The sequence below is a fragment of the Durio zibethinus genome, chromosome 8 (assembly GCF_047325235.1).
Source record: "Durio zibethinus cultivar Kanyao isolate XHJ-2024 chromosome 8, ASM4732523v1, whole genome shotgun sequence".
In the NCBI taxonomy this organism is placed as follows: domain Eukaryota; kingdom Viridiplantae; phylum Streptophyta; class Magnoliopsida; order Malvales; family Malvaceae; genus Durio; species Durio zibethinus.
In genome coordinates, this window is record NC_143169.1 from 25,203,739 (window position 1) to 25,223,525 (window position 19,787).

A 19,787-nucleotide genomic window follows, 5' to 3' on the forward strand; every position below is an offset into this window, starting at 1 on the left:
AATATATGAAAATTTAAATTAATTTTACACTGAAGATTCTTTATCTATATATATGAAAAAAAATTTTGGTTATTGAAAACTTTAATTAGTTAGCAATCCTTCTCTTCTTCTCCATCTGGTTTGGATTAACCATCATTTACCTGCTTAGAAACACCACCAACTCCTTACAATTTGTCAAATTATGATAACAAATCCGATAAACTAAAACTATAGCTAAATTTATATTCAGTATTTGATTTAATTATATATTTTTTAATTAGGGAAATAATTTTTATATATTTTCTCTCAAAATAAATAAAAAAATTATGATAATTTTGGTTGAAAATAAAAAACCTATGATTAAGTTCGGTCTTATATATTATTATCACTTGTAAATGCTTTATTACGGGCTTTTATAATCATTAAATGCCCATAATAAGCCTCTTCCTTTACTATTTAATATTAGAGTTGATAATGATTTAGATTGGATTTGATTTTTTTAAAAATAAAATATAAATAATAAATTTTTAAAATTTAATCAAAATTTAAATTAAATTTTTATATGATATAATTTTATCCAAATTATATCAGTTCAATATACAAAATTAATAAGATTATAGAATTCAATTTAATTTGATTTTTTAAAAATTTTTATTTATCGATTCGAAATTTGATTTAAATATATATATATATAATATATTTCATATTTGAACATAATGTTACCAAAATACAAATTGTTGAAAAAAAGATTTTTTCCAACAACGAAACAACCTCAGAGGCGGCCATGGCCTATTACCTCTGAGATTGAGAAAATGCCAACACGTGTATATATGGATGATAAAATAATTTATATTCAATTAATTTTAATTTATTTTGATTCGATAGGATTGGATTTTTTTATAAAATCAAATTGAGTTGACCTTTTTTTTTTTAGGTCAGGTGAGGGTCGAGTTGATACCTCACCCGAATATATATAATAATTTTTATTATTTATTTAATTAGTTATAAGTATTATATTAATAAAATTAATATTTAACACTTTAATTTTAAATTTAATAAAATAAAAATATTATATTTATGTATAATTTAAATATAATTTATATTAAATAATATTTTATAAATATGATATTAAATTAATTTTTGGTAAGATCAATTTTAATTTATGACTATATAGATTAAGTATGAAAAATAATGTTTTAATATTAAATCGGATTTGATATAAATATTAAAAAATCAAGTTGAGTGAAAATTTATATAGATGCAATTGTTGTCATCTTTATATGTATGTTTTTGCTTAAGCATACATTGTGCTATCTTTTTAGGATATTATATTTTTGATTGAGTAAAACAATAATATTACTATATGTTATAATGATAAAAATATTAAATTTAATAAAAATGAAAATCATCATTTTTTTTTTAAGAAAAATCATGATTTAGTGTAAATTTCAAAAGAAAAATATATACGGAAGTATTAAATTATTAAAAAAATTATAAAGTTGAGTTTTTAAACAAAAATAGTATACTACCAATAATAATCATTAGTAATTAAAATACTAATAGATTGAATTAATGATATATGTCAATTAATTTTTATAATTAAATTTAAAAAATAATTTACATATATTTAAAATTCAAATTTTAATACCCTTATCTCTTAAAAAAGTTACTAAATTTTAAAAGCCGATATTAATATCCCCGGCAACCCAATCCAAGATTGAAGATTCCAAGTCCAAGTAACTGACCCTATCCCAACTGTCGCGGTACATGACCAAACTACCCTCACTTTTTTTGGCTATTTGGGGTCATTTCCTCGCACTTAAAGATGGTAGTTCAATCCGTTTTAGCGGATTTTGATTCGACTGTATGTTATACGATCGATTTCTTTTATTTAAAAATAAATTTTAGATAGGATCGAATTAGAAAATAGTCAAGAAAAATTAAAATCAAATTTTAAATAAATTCATTGATCTGATTTGATATATATATATAAAATTATATATAAAATTATTTATTTAAAATTATATATATTTATATTTATTTAATTTAATATTTATATTAAAATAATATTTTATTAAATTTTAATTAAATTATATGTAATTTTATATAATATTAAATTAAATCAAATTTAAATAAAAAAATTTATCAAATTAAATTAAATTTAAATATTATAAACATAAAATCAGATTAAATTCAAAACAAATAAAAATTCATCCAAATTCGTTATCATCTCTATTCACACATTTGAGTTATAGTTGTTGTGGTTAGGGACGGCAATCAAGCCCGTCCCCGACGGGTTTCAGTCCGATCCGACCCTATAGGATCGAGTTTTTTTTTTGAATTTCGGATTTCGGATCGGAGTCGGGTCGGGTAAAATTAGGTACAGTCGGGGTCAGGTCGAGTTTGGGTATGCCTAAAACTCGACTCTACCCGACCCGATATTATTAAAAAATTATTTTTTTAATTAATTAATTAATTATTTATATATATATTTATATAATAATTTTTTTAAATATTTATATTTAAAAATAATATTTTATATTTTAAAAAATAATATTTTATTAATTTCGGTTTGAATCGAATCGGGTACGATTTATATAATATTGGATCGGGTCGAATTCAGATTTAGGATAACATAAATCGGGTTGGGTTTGAGGCGAGTAAAATCCGTATCGAATCCGACCCGATACCATCCCTAGTTGTGATGGTCGACCAGAAAAAATAAAAAAATGTAAAAAATTGCACTGAAACTTGTAAAATTAAACCGGACCCAAATCAAATCAAAATCCCAACCCGAAAGCCCCCAAGCACCCGAAGTCTCTCTCTCCGCTTTGTCCTAGAACGTTATTTTCTCTCAGCTCACTGTCCAAAAAGAGAGAGATAGAGGAAGGCAGTTTTTCATTTCATTTCAAAATCTTGATTTCTTCGAAGAGGTTCTAAAGACATCTCGTTTTTGCTTTCGCAATTCGTTATATTTTTCAAAAATTTTTAAAATAAAATTATTTATTTTTTCTTGTCACAAAATTTTAAATCTCTATGTCCAAAAGATTATATAATTTTTTCAAAAATAAATATTCAATAAATTATATAAGTAAAGAGAGAGCTTTCGTTAAAAAAATTCAGGATTATTATAAAAAAATTTATTAAAAAAATGATATTTTAAATTTTATTCTTAATTTAATTTAAAATGTATGAGACCCAAAATACCCTTCTCTTTCTTTTAAATGCCAAATCCGAGAGAACGGCACCAGAAAGGAATCCAATCACCGAGCCATGATCGTTCGGAGTTACGGTTGCCGCAGTCGTGGTTTGACCAGGACATTCTCCGACTCCCTAAACGACGACGTATCCGACTCCCCTCCCCTCTCTCAAGAAACGGTGCTGTCTCAGGACACCTACAGTTTCCCTTTTACCACTCAAGAATCCTCTTGCTTCTGGCCATCCTCTCAAGAATTCGACGACGAAGATTACAAGAACCAAGTAACAACCGTTAAAACAACCCAAATTAATTTCGATTTTGACGATTCAAGAAACGGCGAAATGCGGAGATCCAAGAAACAGAAGCAAAGCCAGAGCGAGAAAGAGGTACGATATTCTTCTATGCCCTGGATTTCGCCGACTTCGACTCTGATGGAGGCTCAAGAATTCGGGGAAATGATGGAGCACGTTGATGAGGTAAATTTCGCGCTTGATGGGTTAAAGAAAGGCCAGCCAGTGAGGATCAGAAGAGCGAGTCTCTTGTCTTTGCTTTCAATCAGCGTCACGGCCCAGCAGAGGAGACTTTTGAGAACTCATGGGTATGTTGACTTCTTTTTGGGTTTTTGGTTTTGAGGCTTGTTTGTTGAAATCTATTGTTTTGGGCATCTGGGTAGTGTTAATTTTGCGTGGATTTTTGAAATTTGAATGTAGATTCGTTCATGAAATTACTTTATTGATTCAAACGGGTGTTTTGACCTGTGGTTTTAGGCTTTTAGGGATAAATGGATTAAAATTTTTAGAAAGAATTTGAAAACTTAGATTCCCTCCCATGATTTCTAGACTGTTAAATATATTTGAAAATTTGAATTCCCTTCTGTGAATCTGTCAGAATTTTAAATATATAGTTTTTTCTATGTTATTGACAGCACCTGAAAACTTGTACAATTCTAAGTAGTATAATACATCTGATGGCCATAAAACATGGCATAGCCTTTTTCTAATAACATCTTAAGGGGATGAAAAGTGATGGGGGAGAAAATATATAAGACAGTTTACTTAATCTTTTGAGGAAGCAATGTAATTGATTTTTTTTAAATGCCTTCTTTGACTATCGTCCAATTTCGGTAATATTTTCGAGCTTTCTTAAATTTGTTATTTATTACATAAACCTATATAACTGAGTTCGAATTCAGTAAGTTTAGATTGTGCTATTGGTTCATTTAGTATATGCTTGTTTATATACTTACATGTAAAGATCCATGGAAACCTTTAATCCTCTTCTCATCTCTTTGAGATTCAGCATACCCATCATCTTGTCTGTACACTCTATAACTTCTTTCGAAGCATCTGGGTTTGTGTTTTAGTTTTCTAAATCTTTCTAAGAAAGTAGCATAAGGTACTTTAGCATATGAAGTTATCCATGATAGGATCAGCTATCCTTGTAATTTGTTAATTGTATATTGTCTTTTCTATTTTTATTAAAAAAAAAATCTTTTTGAAGATATTTTTTAATCGAACCTTTTAGCTTATTTGATTTTCTGAATTTATGCATTAAAATTTTTACTGGTTGAATATGTGTTTCACTTTCTATCCAAAAGAATGATATAGATAAAAGATTGAGTGGTTTCTGTTGAGTATTATTTTCTCTCTTTAGACCAGGCATATGCATGATGATTCCTCATGTCTTCTGGAAGGCCGAATTACAGTGATGCACTTTGTTGTCCTTACACCGGCTTTGCAAATATTTTTCATTTCAGGATGGCAAAGACAATAATTGATGCTATTTTGGGCCTCAACTTTGATGATATCCCAAGCAATCTGGCTGCTGTGGCCCTTTTATATGTCTTGACCTGTGATGTAAGTTTTTCAGCACTTGAAGTTTCACTTCAGTAACTATTTATGGACCTATATGTAATTTCTGCTTAATAGTAGAGGATTTTATGCACAATTAGGATTCTTGTGAGAATATGTGGATCCGGAATTAAATTGAAAGTTAAAAGTGAAGAATCACATTGTTATTAGCACTATTATTTCTGCACCCAAAGACTTTGTATATGTGGGTCATCTACTGCAGTCTTACACTTAGTGCCATACTATAACTGGTTATAATTAAAGGTGATGTTAATCAGTCCTGCCACGCATTTGATTATCACCTTACTTTTATCTTCAGTTATGAGGGAGAGAAAAATGTCAACATGTTTATTTATTTTAAAATAATTTTAAAATTCAGATATCAAGAAATCCATGCTTGGATGCCCGAAGAGCAATATTTATTTAAGGTAAATGCATTATTTTTAGGTATTCCAAGAATATCAGATATCATTCATGCATCACAATTTAAGAGTTGTAGGTTATATACTTTCTGATCTGTTTGCATCAATTCTTTTTAGACCACTATTTGCATATAGTTGAATCAAATGTTTTGAACATGTCAATTATAGTATTCATCAAGGTTTGTATGAATTTATTATGCAGGGTCAAGATGAGCATCTCCTTGAATCGCCTAATTGCATTCAATTCCTAATTAAAGTGTTGAAGCCAGTCATCATCACTGCTAAAGAAAACAAAACTGGGAAAGTGGGCTCTACGCTTCTGGCATTATGCAAGGATGCTGACATCTCACGGGATCCAACTAAAGTTTTGGATTCAAGCTCTGCTGCCATTATTTCCAAAGTTGAGGAAATTCTTGTTAGTTGCAAGGAAATTAAGCCAAGATGTGGGGATGATGGGGGTTTAAGAAGGCCAGAGTTAAGCCCAAAATGGATAGCTTTGTTGACTTTGGAGAAAGCTTGTTTGTCTAAAATTTCTCTTGAAGGTATCTTAGGGAAATATCTAAGATTTTAAGTGTTTATTTTATAGATCGATTGTCTTATTGGAGCTGTAATGTTAGCTCAATATAGACTTAAAACAGTGAACTCAACCACATATGTACGTATAAATGCTTACTCATACTGTTGGGTACTTTTTTTGCTCCTTGCTGATTGCTGTCATTTTTTTTTTTGCATTCATTTCTTTCATTCAGATACCAATGGTACGGTAAGGAAAACTGGGGGCAATTTCAAGGAGAAACTAAGAGAGCTTGGAGGAATTGATGCTGTCTTTGAAGTGGCCATTGAGAGCCATTCTGTTATGGAGGTGTGAGCTTTTATGTTATAGCTCATTTCTGTTCCGTTGCGTTTCAACCGAAGGAGATTAAGAAGTTCTGCTTTAAATTTTGAGAGTCTTCTGGTTCCATCCCTTACATTACATGAAGCCATAAACTGGGAATTAGCAATTTTTTATGCATATTTATGTTATAAATTATTCATTGGTGACATATAATGCATTAACTTCTCTGCAGGGATTGGTGGAGCAGAGTTTATCTTCTCCTTTTACAGGGGATAAAAAGGATGTGCAGTGCCTGGTGTTGCTTTCAAAATGTTTGAAAATCATGGAAAATGCTGCATTCCTCAGTAGTGACAATCAGGTACTTATGTTGTGATTTTGAGTTATTCTGTTTTTATTTTCTTATATTTTTTTTCTTTTACTGTAGAGTCATCTCCTAGAAATGATAGGGCACTTGAACTCTCATGGATCTCGACTATCTTTTACAAAGCTTGTTATAAGTGTAATCAAGATTCTGTCAGGTTACTGGTGCTTTAATTACTACTTTCAAACATCTTGTCTTTTCTTTTTTCATCCTCTTTTTATCTGTTGAGAGATTTATTGCATTGTGATTTACCAATGTCATTGTATCCAGGGCTTTATCTTAAGAGCTCTTCTGCATCATTCAGTACTGAAAGATCTTGTGGTAATTCTAAAGCAATAGGCGATGCTAATGAATTTGCCCTAGCTGCAGATTGTAAAGGTATTGGGAAGTCTGATATCCCTTAAATGTATCTTTCTAGCAGCTTCTGTCAGACTTGATAGATTCTCTTTGATTGTGCAGTGGATAGACATGATGTTATCTCCGTCAGTTCATATGAAAAATCATCTAGCACGGACTGGTCCTTCTCCGAAAAGAGCTTCAATATATCTCAGAATGATCCTGGGCCCTCCACTCAGTGGTTGAGTCATTCTGTAGCCAGTTTTCAAACTGCAACTACATCCACGAATGATAGTTGTTTACTAAACATGAGAATCCATTCTTCCTTGTCCAGCTCATGTAGTGGGAAATTAGGAAGTTCATATGATGGAAATCCTGTAACAAGCAATGGGTCAGGGACTCTGTGTGAGAGACCTGATGGAATGAAGGATGACAAATGGCAACTCTTAGAGGAAAGTCAGGATCCTTATGCATTTGATGAAGATGATTTTGTTCCTTCAAAGTGGGATTTACTATCTGGGAAAAAAAAGATATCCCAAACTAAAAAACATGGGCTAAGAAACAGAGAAATCCGAGATGAGCATCAATACCAAACTTCAATGAGCCAACAAGAATCAAGGAATGGGGAAATTTTCCAGACAGAATTTATCAATGAAGAATACCATCATTCGAATGCTACTTCTGGTTCTCAAAGTGCTGAAGAAGAGTATTCCAGCCTTTCAGACTGTCTTCTTGCTGCTGTCAAGGTATTCTTGCATTTGTAGTTTACATTTCATCCAACCTTTGCAGTGCTTGTTTTTAGCTTTGATGCCCAAATCATATGCATGATTACAATGAGGTTAGAGAAAGTTACCTGCTCTCCTTGTTCTGATTCTTGAATCCTTCAATGGTATTGATTGGATTGAATGGGGTCTGAGACAGTATAAAACTGGCTTTGGTGTGTATAAACATCTTGATATCCTTTATGTTTTCTCTCTTACACTAGTGGTTGTTTCATTTTTTGGTCAATAATGGGGTGTTGTCTTGGCAGGTTTTGATGAATTTAACAAATGACAACCCTCTCGGCTGTCAACAAATTGCTGCCTCTGGGGCACTAGAAACCTTGTCTACATTGATTGCCAGCCACTTCCCTTCATTCTGCTGTTATTTGCCTAGAGCTAGTGAAATGGAAGAGAATTCTCTTAGTTTAGAACTCGATGACAGGAATGACAGACCTCTTACTGATCCAGAGTTGGATTTCCTTGTAGCAATACTGGGTCTGCTTGTGAACCTAGTAGAGAAGGATGAACACAACAGGTTGGTTTCTTTGTATTCAGTGCAGTGGCTTACAAAGAAGGATAGAGGTCATTTTATGCCTTATATAGTCAAAAAAAGAGGTACACAGCAATTAAGTGCCATGCTTCTATGCAGATCACGGCTTGCAGCAGCTTCTGTTTCTTTACCAAATTCAAAAGGGTTAAGAGAGGAGAGTCGCATGGCTGTAATTCCACTGCTATGTGCCATCTTTCTTGCGAACCATGGAGAAGACGACTCTACCGGAGAAGTTCAGCCTTGGGTGAGGACTTCTTCTCTATATGATACAAAATCTGCCCTTCATTCCTCTGCTTCCTTCCCCCTCCCCCTTCCCCTCCTTTCCTCTCATTTATCATGGCTCAGAGCATTATGTTTTTTATGCTAGTGGGGTTGAAGAATTTATCACGATTGTCATGCCTTAAATCTTCATTGTATTGGATTGTACAGAATGATGAAGCTGCTATGCTACAAGAAGAGAAAGAAGCAGAGAAGATGATTTTAGAAGCCTATGCAGCTCTACTACTTGCATTTCTTTCTACTGAAAGGTTGGTAGTTTTTGTATCTTTCCCAGTGCTCAGTTTTCCATGTTTTCTTACTAAATTGTTTTTTCCACTTTGTCATTGACAGTAAGAACACACGAAATGCAATAGCTGATTGTCTCCCAAATCACAGCCTGACAATCCTGGTACCTGTGTTGGAGAGATTTGTGGTATGTCTTTAATCCAAGTACCATCAAATAATGAAATTAGCAGCAATATAGCAGTAGGTTGACTTTTTTTAAGAGGTGATTGTAACTCATTCATCATGAGCAAAATAAATTAGACTTTGGCCAAAAGTTTAGGCCTGGGATCTTGACTATAGGGTTTATTAGTTGGTCATGGTCATCGCAGCTTCATGGTTTGATGTTCCCTTCCATTGACTAGAAATTAATTTACTGCATTTAGGCCTTGGAATTACGAAATTAGTGGATAACTTGGGAACATATTTATGTAATTTGATAATCTGTAACACACTTCTTTTCTCCTTGTGCAGGCATTTCATTTTACATTAAACATGATTTCTCCAGAGACTCATAAAGCTGTGAGTGAAGTGATTGAATCATGTAGGATGCCATGAGAAGTAATGAAATTTTTTGTGCAGCCTTATCTTCCATTTTATATTAGCTATTTGTTATCACACAATGCCTGTGCCAACGAGGATGGAAGTGGGCAGCACACTGTATCAAACTGACCACAGACCTCTTTTATAGTCTCCATTGACCTATTTGTTGTTACCCCCACAATTTTCCCTTTTCCTTTTTGACCATATTATTCTTTGTAGCACTATTCCATTGTCTTGATGCAGGCCAAGACTCGTGTATATAGAAGTCAAAATATAATCAACAAGTTTTCCATTAACTTGTGTATTAATATTCAGTTTCATAAATGTGTATTTTACATTTTATCATTCAAATATAAGTAGGGATGTTTCGCTTTATATGAATGTGGGTAACAGCCCTTCCTCAACGCCTGCTTCCAAATTTTGTCCTGGAATGCTGTAAGAGAAATCCTATGTGTAACCGGAGCCAGTGCGGCTGTGATTTATTTCGGTTAGGGGTGAAAAAAAAAGAGAAATGTAAAAATCGATTTAAAATCGTAATATTCAATTTGTTTCGAATTAATTTTTTTTATTCGATTCGAATCAAATTTACATATTAAATGTATATATTAAATTTAAATCGAATTTCATATTCAAAAATTTAAATTGAATCAAATTATATATATTTTAAATTTTTATAAAATAAAAATATAAATCTTATATCAAAATTTATTTAAATATATTAAAATTTTGTATTTAAATAATAAATAAAAATTATAAAAATTAAGAATTAAAAGTTAGAAATCAATAAACCAAACAATACCAATTTTGATCGAATAAAGATTTAGATTTGAATTTAGATCGAATTTTAAAATTTCATAATATTATATAATATCCAAAAAAATCAAATTAAATCCGCTTCAAATCGAACCGTTATCATCCCTAATTCCAGTATTCGAAACCATACATTCGACTTAAAGAGGATGTCACTGAATTACATTACAACAACTGTGTTTCTTATTCATACGGTATTTAAAGACTCATACAAACACCAGCCAAGTATTAGAGACAGTTCACAGAAGGACACTGTCAAATATGGCTCTTGAGGAAGTCAAGGATTAACTCATTCACAAGCTCAGGTGACTGCTCCTGAACAAAGTGGGTTCCTTCAGGCAAATATATTATATCCAAATCAGGTACAAGTTCTTTTGCCTTTCCAAGCTTTATGTATTCCTCCATGCCTGGAAACTTGAAGACATAATCCTTGCAACCCATAATCAGTAATGCTGGAACTTTAACTATTGGATCTGTTATGCCAAATTCTTCATCAAATGACCTACAAAAGCACAGATCAACCCCAAATATGAGCATAAATTGAACTAAAACTCAAATAATTAGCAAGCAGAGGAAATCCTTTGATGTACTTGCAATCATAGCCTAGCTAAAACTTAAAAGCATAGCAGTCTACATAACTCTAAGCTGATGGTATGGTCAGCCTGCTACTATGTCATATGTTGGAGGAGATTACAGTGGCATATCCATAATGACAACTGTGGAAATCAATTGACTAAGGAAAGGACCATGGAGTCCTCAGAACATATAAACGGAGGTTCCATATATCACTGGATTTTGTTAGAACCAACGCCATACCTATATGGAACTTTCAATGCAGTCTTAAATCCAGATTTCTCGTATAAAGCTCCATATGTTGCAAGATCTTCCTCCGTGAACCAAGGTGGAAGAGGAGTAGAAGCATCCACCAAATCCATGACCTCCTGGTTTTCTGCTGCTATTGGTATTTCACTTCTGGAGAAGAGTATGTAGATGTTCCTCACAACTGTTTTAGCATCAAATCGTCCAAAGTCAGCCTCCGCCCGACCAGGTTCCTACAGTAAATCCCGATGATATAAAACTCGATCAAGTAAGACCATTTTCACTTTATCAATCACTTCAAACGCTTCAACAAAATATCCAAAATATACCTTCCATCTTGACATGTAGAAGCCTTCTGGGAGGGGCTGTTCGTACTTAGGAGGTGCCGGGAGAACATGTGGGACTCCCATTGTTATAACACCAGAGACTCTATGAGGATGGAAAAGAGCAAACAGGTAAGCAGGCCTGGCTCCAAAATCCTTCGCAACAAGAAAAACCTAAGCTCATAGAGATGGAGAAAGCAACAATGGTAAAGAATCAATACCACAACCCACACTCAACACTTAGAAATAAATTTCAATTGCAAACAATCCCACCAACATTAAAGGCCTGTATATTTTGGAAAACAAATAATTGGTGAATATAAATCTGATTAATGGAAACCAAACAGAAGTCAGAAAAATTGACCTTATCAACTCCAAGGTGATCTAAGATAGCAACGAGGTCGGCATCGATGTCAGCAAAGGTGGTCTTTTCGGGTTCGGGTGGTATGTCGGATAGTCCGTAGCCTCTGTAATCGGGTGCAATGGCACGGAACCCAGCACTGGCCATAGCTACCATCTGGTGTCGCCATGAGTACCATATCTCCGGGAATCCGTGTAAGAACAGCACCACGGTAGAACCTGAAGATGGAACCCAACATGATTTGATTAAAAAAAAGAGATTAGAAATCAGTGAAGGTCTACGGTAAAGAATGGAGAAGAGCACAAAGAAGTGGAACCCCGAACCCGTTTCTTACCTGTCCCCAGTTCAGCAACATGAAATTTTAGACCTCTTACAGTGATGAAGTTATGCTGGATTTGCTCCATTGTTTCGTTTTTTTTTTTTTTTAGGGTTTTACTGAGTTTCGGTTTTACAGCGGTGGGGGATCCCTGCAAGCTGAGTTCGTTTTATCTTGTTGTGTTTCAAATTATAAAAAAAAAAAAGGACAATGGAACAGATCCAAACGCGGTCCAGGCAATGACACTACAATTGGGGCCCATAGATCAACAAATGGGCTAATGCCATTGACTATTTAAAGGACTGGTATAATGTGGGCCGGTAAAATGAAAAATCAAACCCAAGTAATTTGCCCCACGAACCCAGTGCATTTGCTTGCCCTCCTTACCCTCGGTTTCTCTTTCAAACACCCTCTGATTCCAGGCTCCGATAAAAGAAAAAGAAAAATCCGCGACGAGAACCGACACTTTCCGCGGCAACCAGGTTAGCCTTACCTCTTTGGGTTTTTTGATATCTCTAAGGCCAAGGCGGTGCCGTTTCTGTCGCTTCGTCGGCGCCGGTATCATCCCCTTTTTTTGTTTGTTTTGAAATTTTGATTTTTTTTTTCAATTTTTCTGGCTTAGATCTGCTTCTTGATCATGATAAGTGTTTTTAGGAGGTCATTGCTTTATTGTTGTAGTACTATAATGTTTGTTAATTGATTCTGAGATTCACCATTGGTAACGGTAAAAGAAAAGCTGAAGAGGGAAGGTAGATGAGCAAGTTAAGGTTACAAAAGTAGACCCCTTTAGTTTTTGTATTGTTTTACTATAAAAATAGTAACCGTTTATTATCCCATAGTAAGCTATAGATTCACATCATTGTTTTAATGAGCATCCCTTCATAATTTCCTTGTGGATGCATTATAGTATTCCCTGTGTGTGTGTGTGTGTGTGTGTTTGTGTGTGTTTTTTGTGGTGATGAATGTTCAAACTGGTTGACTATGGTTTTTAAATGGTTTCAGGAGAAAAACTGTTTCACGGGTGATCATGGCAGACTTAGAAAATTTGCTTCTGGAGGCAGCAGGAAGAACGGGTACAGGAGGGAGAAACCGACACTCGCTACCACCGTCTAGAAGGCGACGTGAGGGTTCATATTCTGATGGTGGAAGTGACTCTAGAGATGATGATTCGGATGATGATCATGGCTATGCAAGCAGAAAACCATCTGGATCACATGTTCCATTGAAGAAGAGGCTGGACCCTGCCGAAAGAGATGATGACCAGGGTAGTCAGGAAGAAGGGGATTACGATGATGGTGGTTCCGACCGTGAGCATGACAGCAGTGATGAATCTGATGTTGGTGATGATCTTTACAAGAACGAAGATGACAGGCGACAGCTTGCGCAGTTGACTGAACTTGAAAGAGAATTGATTCTCTCAGAACGTGCAGATAAGAGAGGTGATAAGAAATTTACTGAAAAGATTAGATCAAAGCGGGATAATGATAGGCCTAGCCGGTCACGGAAAGAGACTCCACCTCTTCCCTCTTCTCGTGGAGTGCGGTCATCAGCTAGATCTGCAGATAGGGCAGCTGCTAAGGATGATGCCCTGAATGAGTTGAGAGCAAAACGACTAAAGCAGCAAGATCCAGAGGCACATAGGAAGTTGAGAGATGCATCTAGAGGGAGTTCAGGCAGTCGGGGGTTATCACCAGTCAAGCGGAAACCCTTTACTGCATCAAGTCTAAGTAGCTCTAGTCAGAGTGAGAGTGAAAGTAGGTCTAACAGTGAAGATGAAGGGTCAACAGGGGATGGTGGAATGGTTGATAGTGATGATGAGAGGTACACACGGGGGCCAGATGGGCCAACATTTGATGATATTAAGGAAATTACTATAAGAAGGTCAAAACTTGCTAAATGGTTTATGGAACCATTTTTTGAAGAGTTGATTGTGGGTTGTTTTGTAAGAGTTGGAATTGGAAGGTCGAAGAGTGGCCCTATCTACAGGCTCTGCATGGTAAAAAATGTTGATGCCGCAGATTCTGAGCGGACATACAAACTAGAGAGCAAGACAACATATAAGTATTTGAATGTTGTTTGGGGCAATGAAAGCTCTGCTGCCAGGTGGCAGATGGCTATGATTTCAGACTCTCCACCGCAAGAGGAAGAGTTTAGACAATTGATCAGGGAGGTGGAGCGAAGTGGGGGCCGGATGCCAAACAAACAAGATGTGCTTGAAAAGGAGGAAGCATTACAAAAGGCCAAAACATTTGTCTACTCAGCAGCTACTGTAAAGCAGATGCTGCAGGAGAAAAAATCTACTTCATCTAGACCATTAAACATTGCAGCCGAGAAGGATAGACTGAGAAGGGACCTGGATATTGCACAAAGTAAGCATGATGAGGCAGAGGTGGAGAGGATTAAGAAGAGACTGCAGCAACTGGAGGCTTCCCGGCAGGCACAGGAGAAAGATGTCAAGGCTGTTAGGTTGGCTGAGATGAACAGAAAGAACAGAGTTGAGAATTTTAAAAATGCGTCAGAATTGAAACCCGTAAATACTGCTTTAAAAGCAGGGGAGGCTGGGTATGATCCATTTTCAAGGAGGTGGACTAGATCAAGGAATTACTATGTTGCGAAGCCTCCTGGAGGAGATGCAGTAGCAGTGGCTAATGGTGATACAAATGGTGCAAGAAATGACAATGATGCAAGGGCTGCTGCAGAGGCTGGCAGGGCAGCTACAGCGGCAGCCTTGCAAGAGGCTGCTGGTGCGGGGAAGTTGGTTGACACAAGTGCACCTGTTGATGAAGGGACAGAATCTAACATGCTGCATGACTTTGAGATTCCAATCTCATTGAATACGCTTCAGAAGTTTGGTGGTCCACATGGAGCTGTGGCAGGATTCATGGCTAGGAAACAGAGGATAGAAGCAACTGTTGGATGCCGAGTTCCTGAGAATGATGGGAGGAGACATGCTCTTACCTTGACAGTTAGTGACTACAAGAGAAGAAGAGGGCTTCTTTGAGATAATATATTGCACCTAAGCAATGTCTGTATAGGTAATGATAATTTTATTTCAGCTGTTCTTTAAAGGAAAGTTTGTATCCTGTCATTTGATCAAACTGCCCTATCGCTTCATGTTGAGCATTTTTTTTGGTGTGGGTACATGCAGTTGTTTAGATTTATGGTTTTACTGCTAGCCTATGGCAAAATTTAGTGCTCCATTTACCTTTGTTTTTTTTTTTTTTTTGGTGAAACTACTAATATTATTTATGAAAAATACTGGATATTGGCAAAAGTGCAGAAACACCTTGCTAAATGATTGAGAAGTAAGCCTATTACAGCATTATCCTTCAATAATCAAAACCAACATTCCTTTTCTGTTATAGCCCCATTGCAGAAAAAAGGCATGGCCTAACCCAGCCTTGTCAATGGACTCAGCTAAGCTGGCTGTTGGTTTAGGCTTGGAGAAAATTAGAAACATTGTTTTTCGTCAGAGAAAAATTTGAGATGGATAGGTTGTTTAATCCCTTTGTCAGGAAAGAGGTGTCATATTCAACAATAGACCAGCGGCTGGATTCGAACTAAAAATTACTTACATCAAGGAAAAAGATGTTACCAATTGAGCCAATATTTACTGCTTGGATTCAAACTAAAGATCACTCACATCAAGGAGAAAGATCTTACCAACTGAGCCAACCTCTCCACGGTGAAACATTTCAGTCTTTGAAATCTTGCCTTGTCAAATGTTTGAGAAGCAACTGAAATATTAATACCATTGATCTTCCCTTTCACAATTTTTTCTTGACATGGTAACTTAGATATTGTCTTGAAAATGAAAATTTTGACATATTTAAGTGAATCTTTGGAATTTGACTGAAATCTTTAAAGATCTTAACTTTTTTATATTTTGTGAAAACGAAGAGATTACAAGAAAAAAAATATTACGAAAAGAATTCGTTTTTACATTCAGATTATTAAACCCCTTTGGTCAACGGAACTGGAATATTTTTCTAATATACAATTAACTTCGAACATGATTAAATAATTTCTTTATTTATAATTATAGACGAGTTATGCATCTTTTTATTTATTTATTTTTTCAGAGGCAGGTTGTTTGTGGATGGTGGTTGAAATTGGAATCTTTTTATTGTTTATATTTTGTTCCTTGGCTAAATGCAATAAAAACTGTCCACTAGTTGAGTAATTATAATATGATTTTCTTTATTTTCTTACTTGATTTTTACATTATTCGTGACAGACAGTTTTGCCAAAAGTAAAAAAATTGACATTAATTATCATTTTTGTCTTAAGTCAACGTGACTTTTAAATTGAAAAATAAAATAAAGAAAAAAAATTGGATGATTTGTTATGGTGAGGTTTTGAATCGTATTAAATTTGATTTAATATTTTAAAACAATAAATAATGTTATAAAATTTTAAAATTTAATTTAAATATAAATTAAATTTTTTTAAAAAATTAATTTGATTTAAATTAAATTTGATTTTTTAAGTTTGATTTATTAATTTTTAAATTTTTATTTATCATTTTTTAAAATTTTTATATATTTAAATAAATTTACATATAAAATAATTATTTTTATTTTATACAATTTAAAAAAAATATAAAAATTAATAAAAATTTATGATTCGATTTAATTTAATTTTTTTAATTTTATACATTTCAATTCAAAATTTAATTTAAATTTATTATATATTTAATATTTAAATTTGATCCTAACAAAATCTAAAAAATCAATTTAAATCAAATTGGAATCATTTTTTTTTTCTCACCCTCATAATTCTTGCTTTTGAGGATATTAAAGCATCGTACTTGGTTTTCCTTCTTTTGCCACAATAAATGCAGCCTTGGGGACCCACCTTTTTTGCTTATATTTTTGTTCCCGATGTCCAAACCTCATCTCTAAAATAAATTTGTTCTTTCTGGATGCCATCTTTCTTTTGCCGCCTCCTCCATTGAAGTCCCTTCTTCTTCTATTCTTTTTTGTCTTTGGCAACTCCCCTTAATTTGTTCTTCTTGAACTTTTTTATGTACAAATGAAAGTACTTTTACTACTACCAATATCTGCAAGCAATTCACTTTAGTTTCTTATAAGACCAAAAGTGCAAAACAGAATGTTTCAGATGAACAAACTTCGGCACCGTTTCCGACACATCAAAAGTTTAGTCTTTGGCTATGTGGTTTTATTACCCACTTCACTTGTTGCTCTTTCTCTTCTTGTTCTTTTAGCTTGCAATGGCTTCTCTATCTTCTATATTAGCCTCCCTGTTCCCGCCAAGGCTTCACCGGAGCCCGCCAATTTGTTGCCTGATAATCTGCCCGGGGACAAAACGGTGGCAAAGTTGGCATCCTCGGTGATGTATGCAGTGAAAGAAGAGAATCCACCCGTTATTTTAAAGACCCATTTGCCTCTTGTGCAAAAACCAAACTTGTCAATGGTTCCTGTTGACAAGCCTTTGGCTCTTAGGCCAAAACAGGCTCGTTTAAAACGTAACATTTTGAGGACTCTGCGTTCAGGGACAAAAGCAAAGTGGTTCTCCTCCAAAGTTACGGATTTTTTTCAGAATTCCAAGTGTAAGTCTCGGTTTTTCATGACTTGGATCTCTTCAGCAGAGTCATTAGGTGATAGAGAATTGCTTGCAATTGAGAGTGTGTTCAAGTCACACTCAAAAGCATGTCTAGTTATAGTGTCAAATTCCCTAGATTCTAAAATGGGAAGTGTTGTTTTAAAGCCATTTTTGGATAAGGGGTTTCAGTTGATTGCTGTTGATCCTGATTTTGATTATATATTCAAGAATACTCATGCAGAATTGTGGTTTAATCGGTTAAAGAAAGGAAATGTTGATCCTGGTGAGGTTTCTTTGGGTCAAAATCTTTCAAATTTGCTTAGACTTGCTTTGTTATACAAGTATGGTGGTATTTATATAGATACAGATATTATAGTTTTAAAGAGCTTCAATAATTTAAGAAATGTAATTGGTGCTCAATCCATCAATCTTGAAACCAAGAATTGGAGCAGATTGAATAATGCTGTGCTGATTTTTGATAAGCAACATCCATTGCTATACAAGTTCATTCAAGAATTTTCTCTCACTTTTGATGGAAATAAATGGGGTCACAATGGTCCTTACTTGGTTTCAAGAGTTGTTGCAAGAGTTACCGGTAGGCCTGGATTTAACTTCACTGTGTTGCCTCCATCGGCATTTTATCCTGTTGATTGGAGCCGAATCCGAAGCCTATTTCGAGGGCCTAGAAATGAGATTCATTCAAAATGGTTGCATAATAAGCACCATCAGATCCGCAGGCAAAGCTATGCAGTTCACCTGTGGAACAGACAGAGTGGGAAACATAGAGTTCAAGAAGGGAGCATTATTCATCATATCATGTCAGATATCTGCATCTTCTGCAATTCTTCGCGATCAAGTTTGTAACTATAGAATAAGGATCAAATGCCTATATGCAGTTATATGTATATAGGCTAACTCTTGTTCATTCCACCATTATATTGTTGAAGAAAATTGAAAGAAAAGGAGACTCTTTCATTGTGCATTTTTCATAATCCTTTGGTTAACTTTGTTTCTGCCAATTATTTCAATCTCTGAAAATTCAAAGAAAAGAATATGCTGTTAGATCATTCTGTTTCAATGTATTTTCTTTCATGCTTGGTACCAGAAAACAAGCAACAATTGAGATTTCTTAGCCATGAAAGTGATTTCTGGCCTGGCTTACATCAAGATAATATATGTTTTTTTTTTTATAATTTATCTCTTGTCGTCACCATATTCCCTGGAATCTGTCAATTGCAACCTTCATCTTTATCTATTTTTTGACCTTTAAACAAGCCATCCAATGGTCCCAGCCGGTAGAGATTCATTTTCTTATGTCCTCAAAATAATTATCTTCAGATTTCACAATTTCCTACTAAAAATTGTCAATGCTCTTGCTCTTTCCTTCCTGTGAAAGATTCTACCCCTTAGTTGATTTTTTTTTTTTTTTTCATCACTTCTCGGCTTGATAGAACTGAAAACATATAATATCCAGAAACCATATATAAATGATAGCATTGGTTGAAGTCAACGGTTGCGGCAGATCTCACCCCATTTAATATTGGATTGTATCTTTGTTTGAATGTGAAGGAATTAATGGCACATGTATTCTATAGAAAATAGAACCCTTCACCTCAATCAATGGCTTCTTCACGTTCTCCTTTCTTTGTTTATTTCTTCGTTGCCTGAATTCTCAGCTTCTTTCCCTCACAAAACAGGCTTCCATTCTTCTACATCATTTTTAATAATATCACCGTATAGTTATTATCATTAACTAATTTTATGGTAATGATATTAATGTTAATTATAATGGGGTGTTCTAACTACATTACGAAATTTTCTTTATGCATCCCCAAATTTTCTTTCAAAAATATTCACGTACCGAATATCAATTTTAACCTTTAATAAATGATAAAAATATCCTTAATAGTTTATACATCCAAAATTTATATTGTATTTCTCAAAAATAGATTTTCAAAAATTATATTGTGTTTTTAAAATTTTATTTTTTGATAAAGCAATATAATTCTCAAAAATAGATTTTCAAGAGTCATCATGTACTCTCGAAAATTTGTTTTCGAGAATACATAATTTTTTTAAAAATATATATTTAATTATAAACACTTAATAATAAGAAAATCGAGATATTTGATCTTTGAGCTATTGAAAAATATCATTAACAAATTAATAAAATTTGACAATAAAGATTGGTGGCCTAAAGATTCGATATTATTGAAT

General features: G+C 34.0%; 4 protein-coding genes across 6 annotated transcripts; 3 read left to right on the top strand and 1 right to left on the bottom strand.

Moving 5' to 3' along the window:
- Positions 1-3,228: 3,228 nt before the first annotated feature.
- On the top strand, positions 3,229-9,751 carry LOC111278193 (wings apart-like protein 2). Of its 2 annotated transcripts, XM_022864755.2 has the most exons (13): positions 3,229-3,776; positions 4,935-5,034; positions 5,653-5,992; positions 6,200-6,312; positions 6,518-6,643; positions 6,710-6,803; positions 6,917-7,024; positions 7,106-7,728; positions 8,013-8,278; positions 8,393-8,537; positions 8,723-8,820; positions 8,903-8,984; positions 9,308-9,751. In XM_022864755.2, exons 1-13 carry the CDS (start codon positions 3,253-3,255, stop codon positions 9,389-9,391), a joined length of 2,703 nt encoding a protein of 900 aa, XP_022720490.2. In that variant the 5' UTR covers positions 3,229-3,252; the 3' UTR covers positions 9,392-9,751. The 2 variants fall into 2 exon arrangements, with proteins under 2 accessions (XP_022720490.2, XP_089621066.1); XM_089764940.1 differs by lacking the exons at positions 8,903-8,984; positions 9,308-9,751 and having other exon boundaries at positions 8,661-8,798.
- Positions 9,752-10,207: 456 nt separating this feature from the next.
- LOC111278198 (epoxide hydrolase 2-like) lies at positions 10,208-12,181 on the bottom strand. Its single transcript, XM_022864761.2, has 5 exons — positions 12,024-12,181; positions 11,693-11,907; positions 11,335-11,502; positions 11,003-11,238; positions 10,208-10,688 (listed from the first exon to the last, which is right to left on the bottom strand). The coding sequence occupies exons 1-5, from the start codon at positions 12,091-12,093 to the stop codon at positions 10,442-10,444; spliced, it is 936 nt and encodes a 311-aa protein (XP_022720496.2). The 5' UTR covers positions 12,094-12,181; the 3' UTR covers positions 10,208-10,441.
- Positions 12,182-12,348: 167 nt separating this feature from the next.
- LOC111278194 (protein RTF1 homolog) lies at positions 12,349-15,202 on the top strand. 2 transcript variants are annotated; one of them, XM_022864757.2, is made up of 2 exons: positions 12,349-12,487; positions 13,008-15,202. In XM_022864757.2, the coding sequence occupies exon 2, from the start codon at positions 13,033-13,035 to the stop codon at positions 15,004-15,006; it is 1,974 nt and encodes a 657-aa protein (XP_022720492.2). In that variant the 5' UTR covers positions 12,349-12,487; positions 13,008-13,032; the 3' UTR covers positions 15,007-15,202. The 2 variants fall into 2 exon arrangements, with proteins under 2 accessions (XP_022720492.2, XP_022720493.2); XM_022864758.2 differs by having other exon boundaries at positions 12,363-12,563.
- A 1,796-nt stretch (positions 15,203-16,998) lies between these two features.
- On the top strand, positions 16,999-18,582 carry LOC111278196 (uncharacterized protein At4g19900-like). The gene has a single exon (XM_022864760.2). It carries the CDS (start codon positions 17,118-17,120, stop codon positions 18,432-18,434), a length of 1,317 nt encoding a protein of 438 aa, XP_022720495.1. The 5' UTR covers positions 16,999-17,117; the 3' UTR covers positions 18,435-18,582.
- The last annotated feature ends 1,205 nt before the right edge of the window (positions 18,583-19,787 follow it).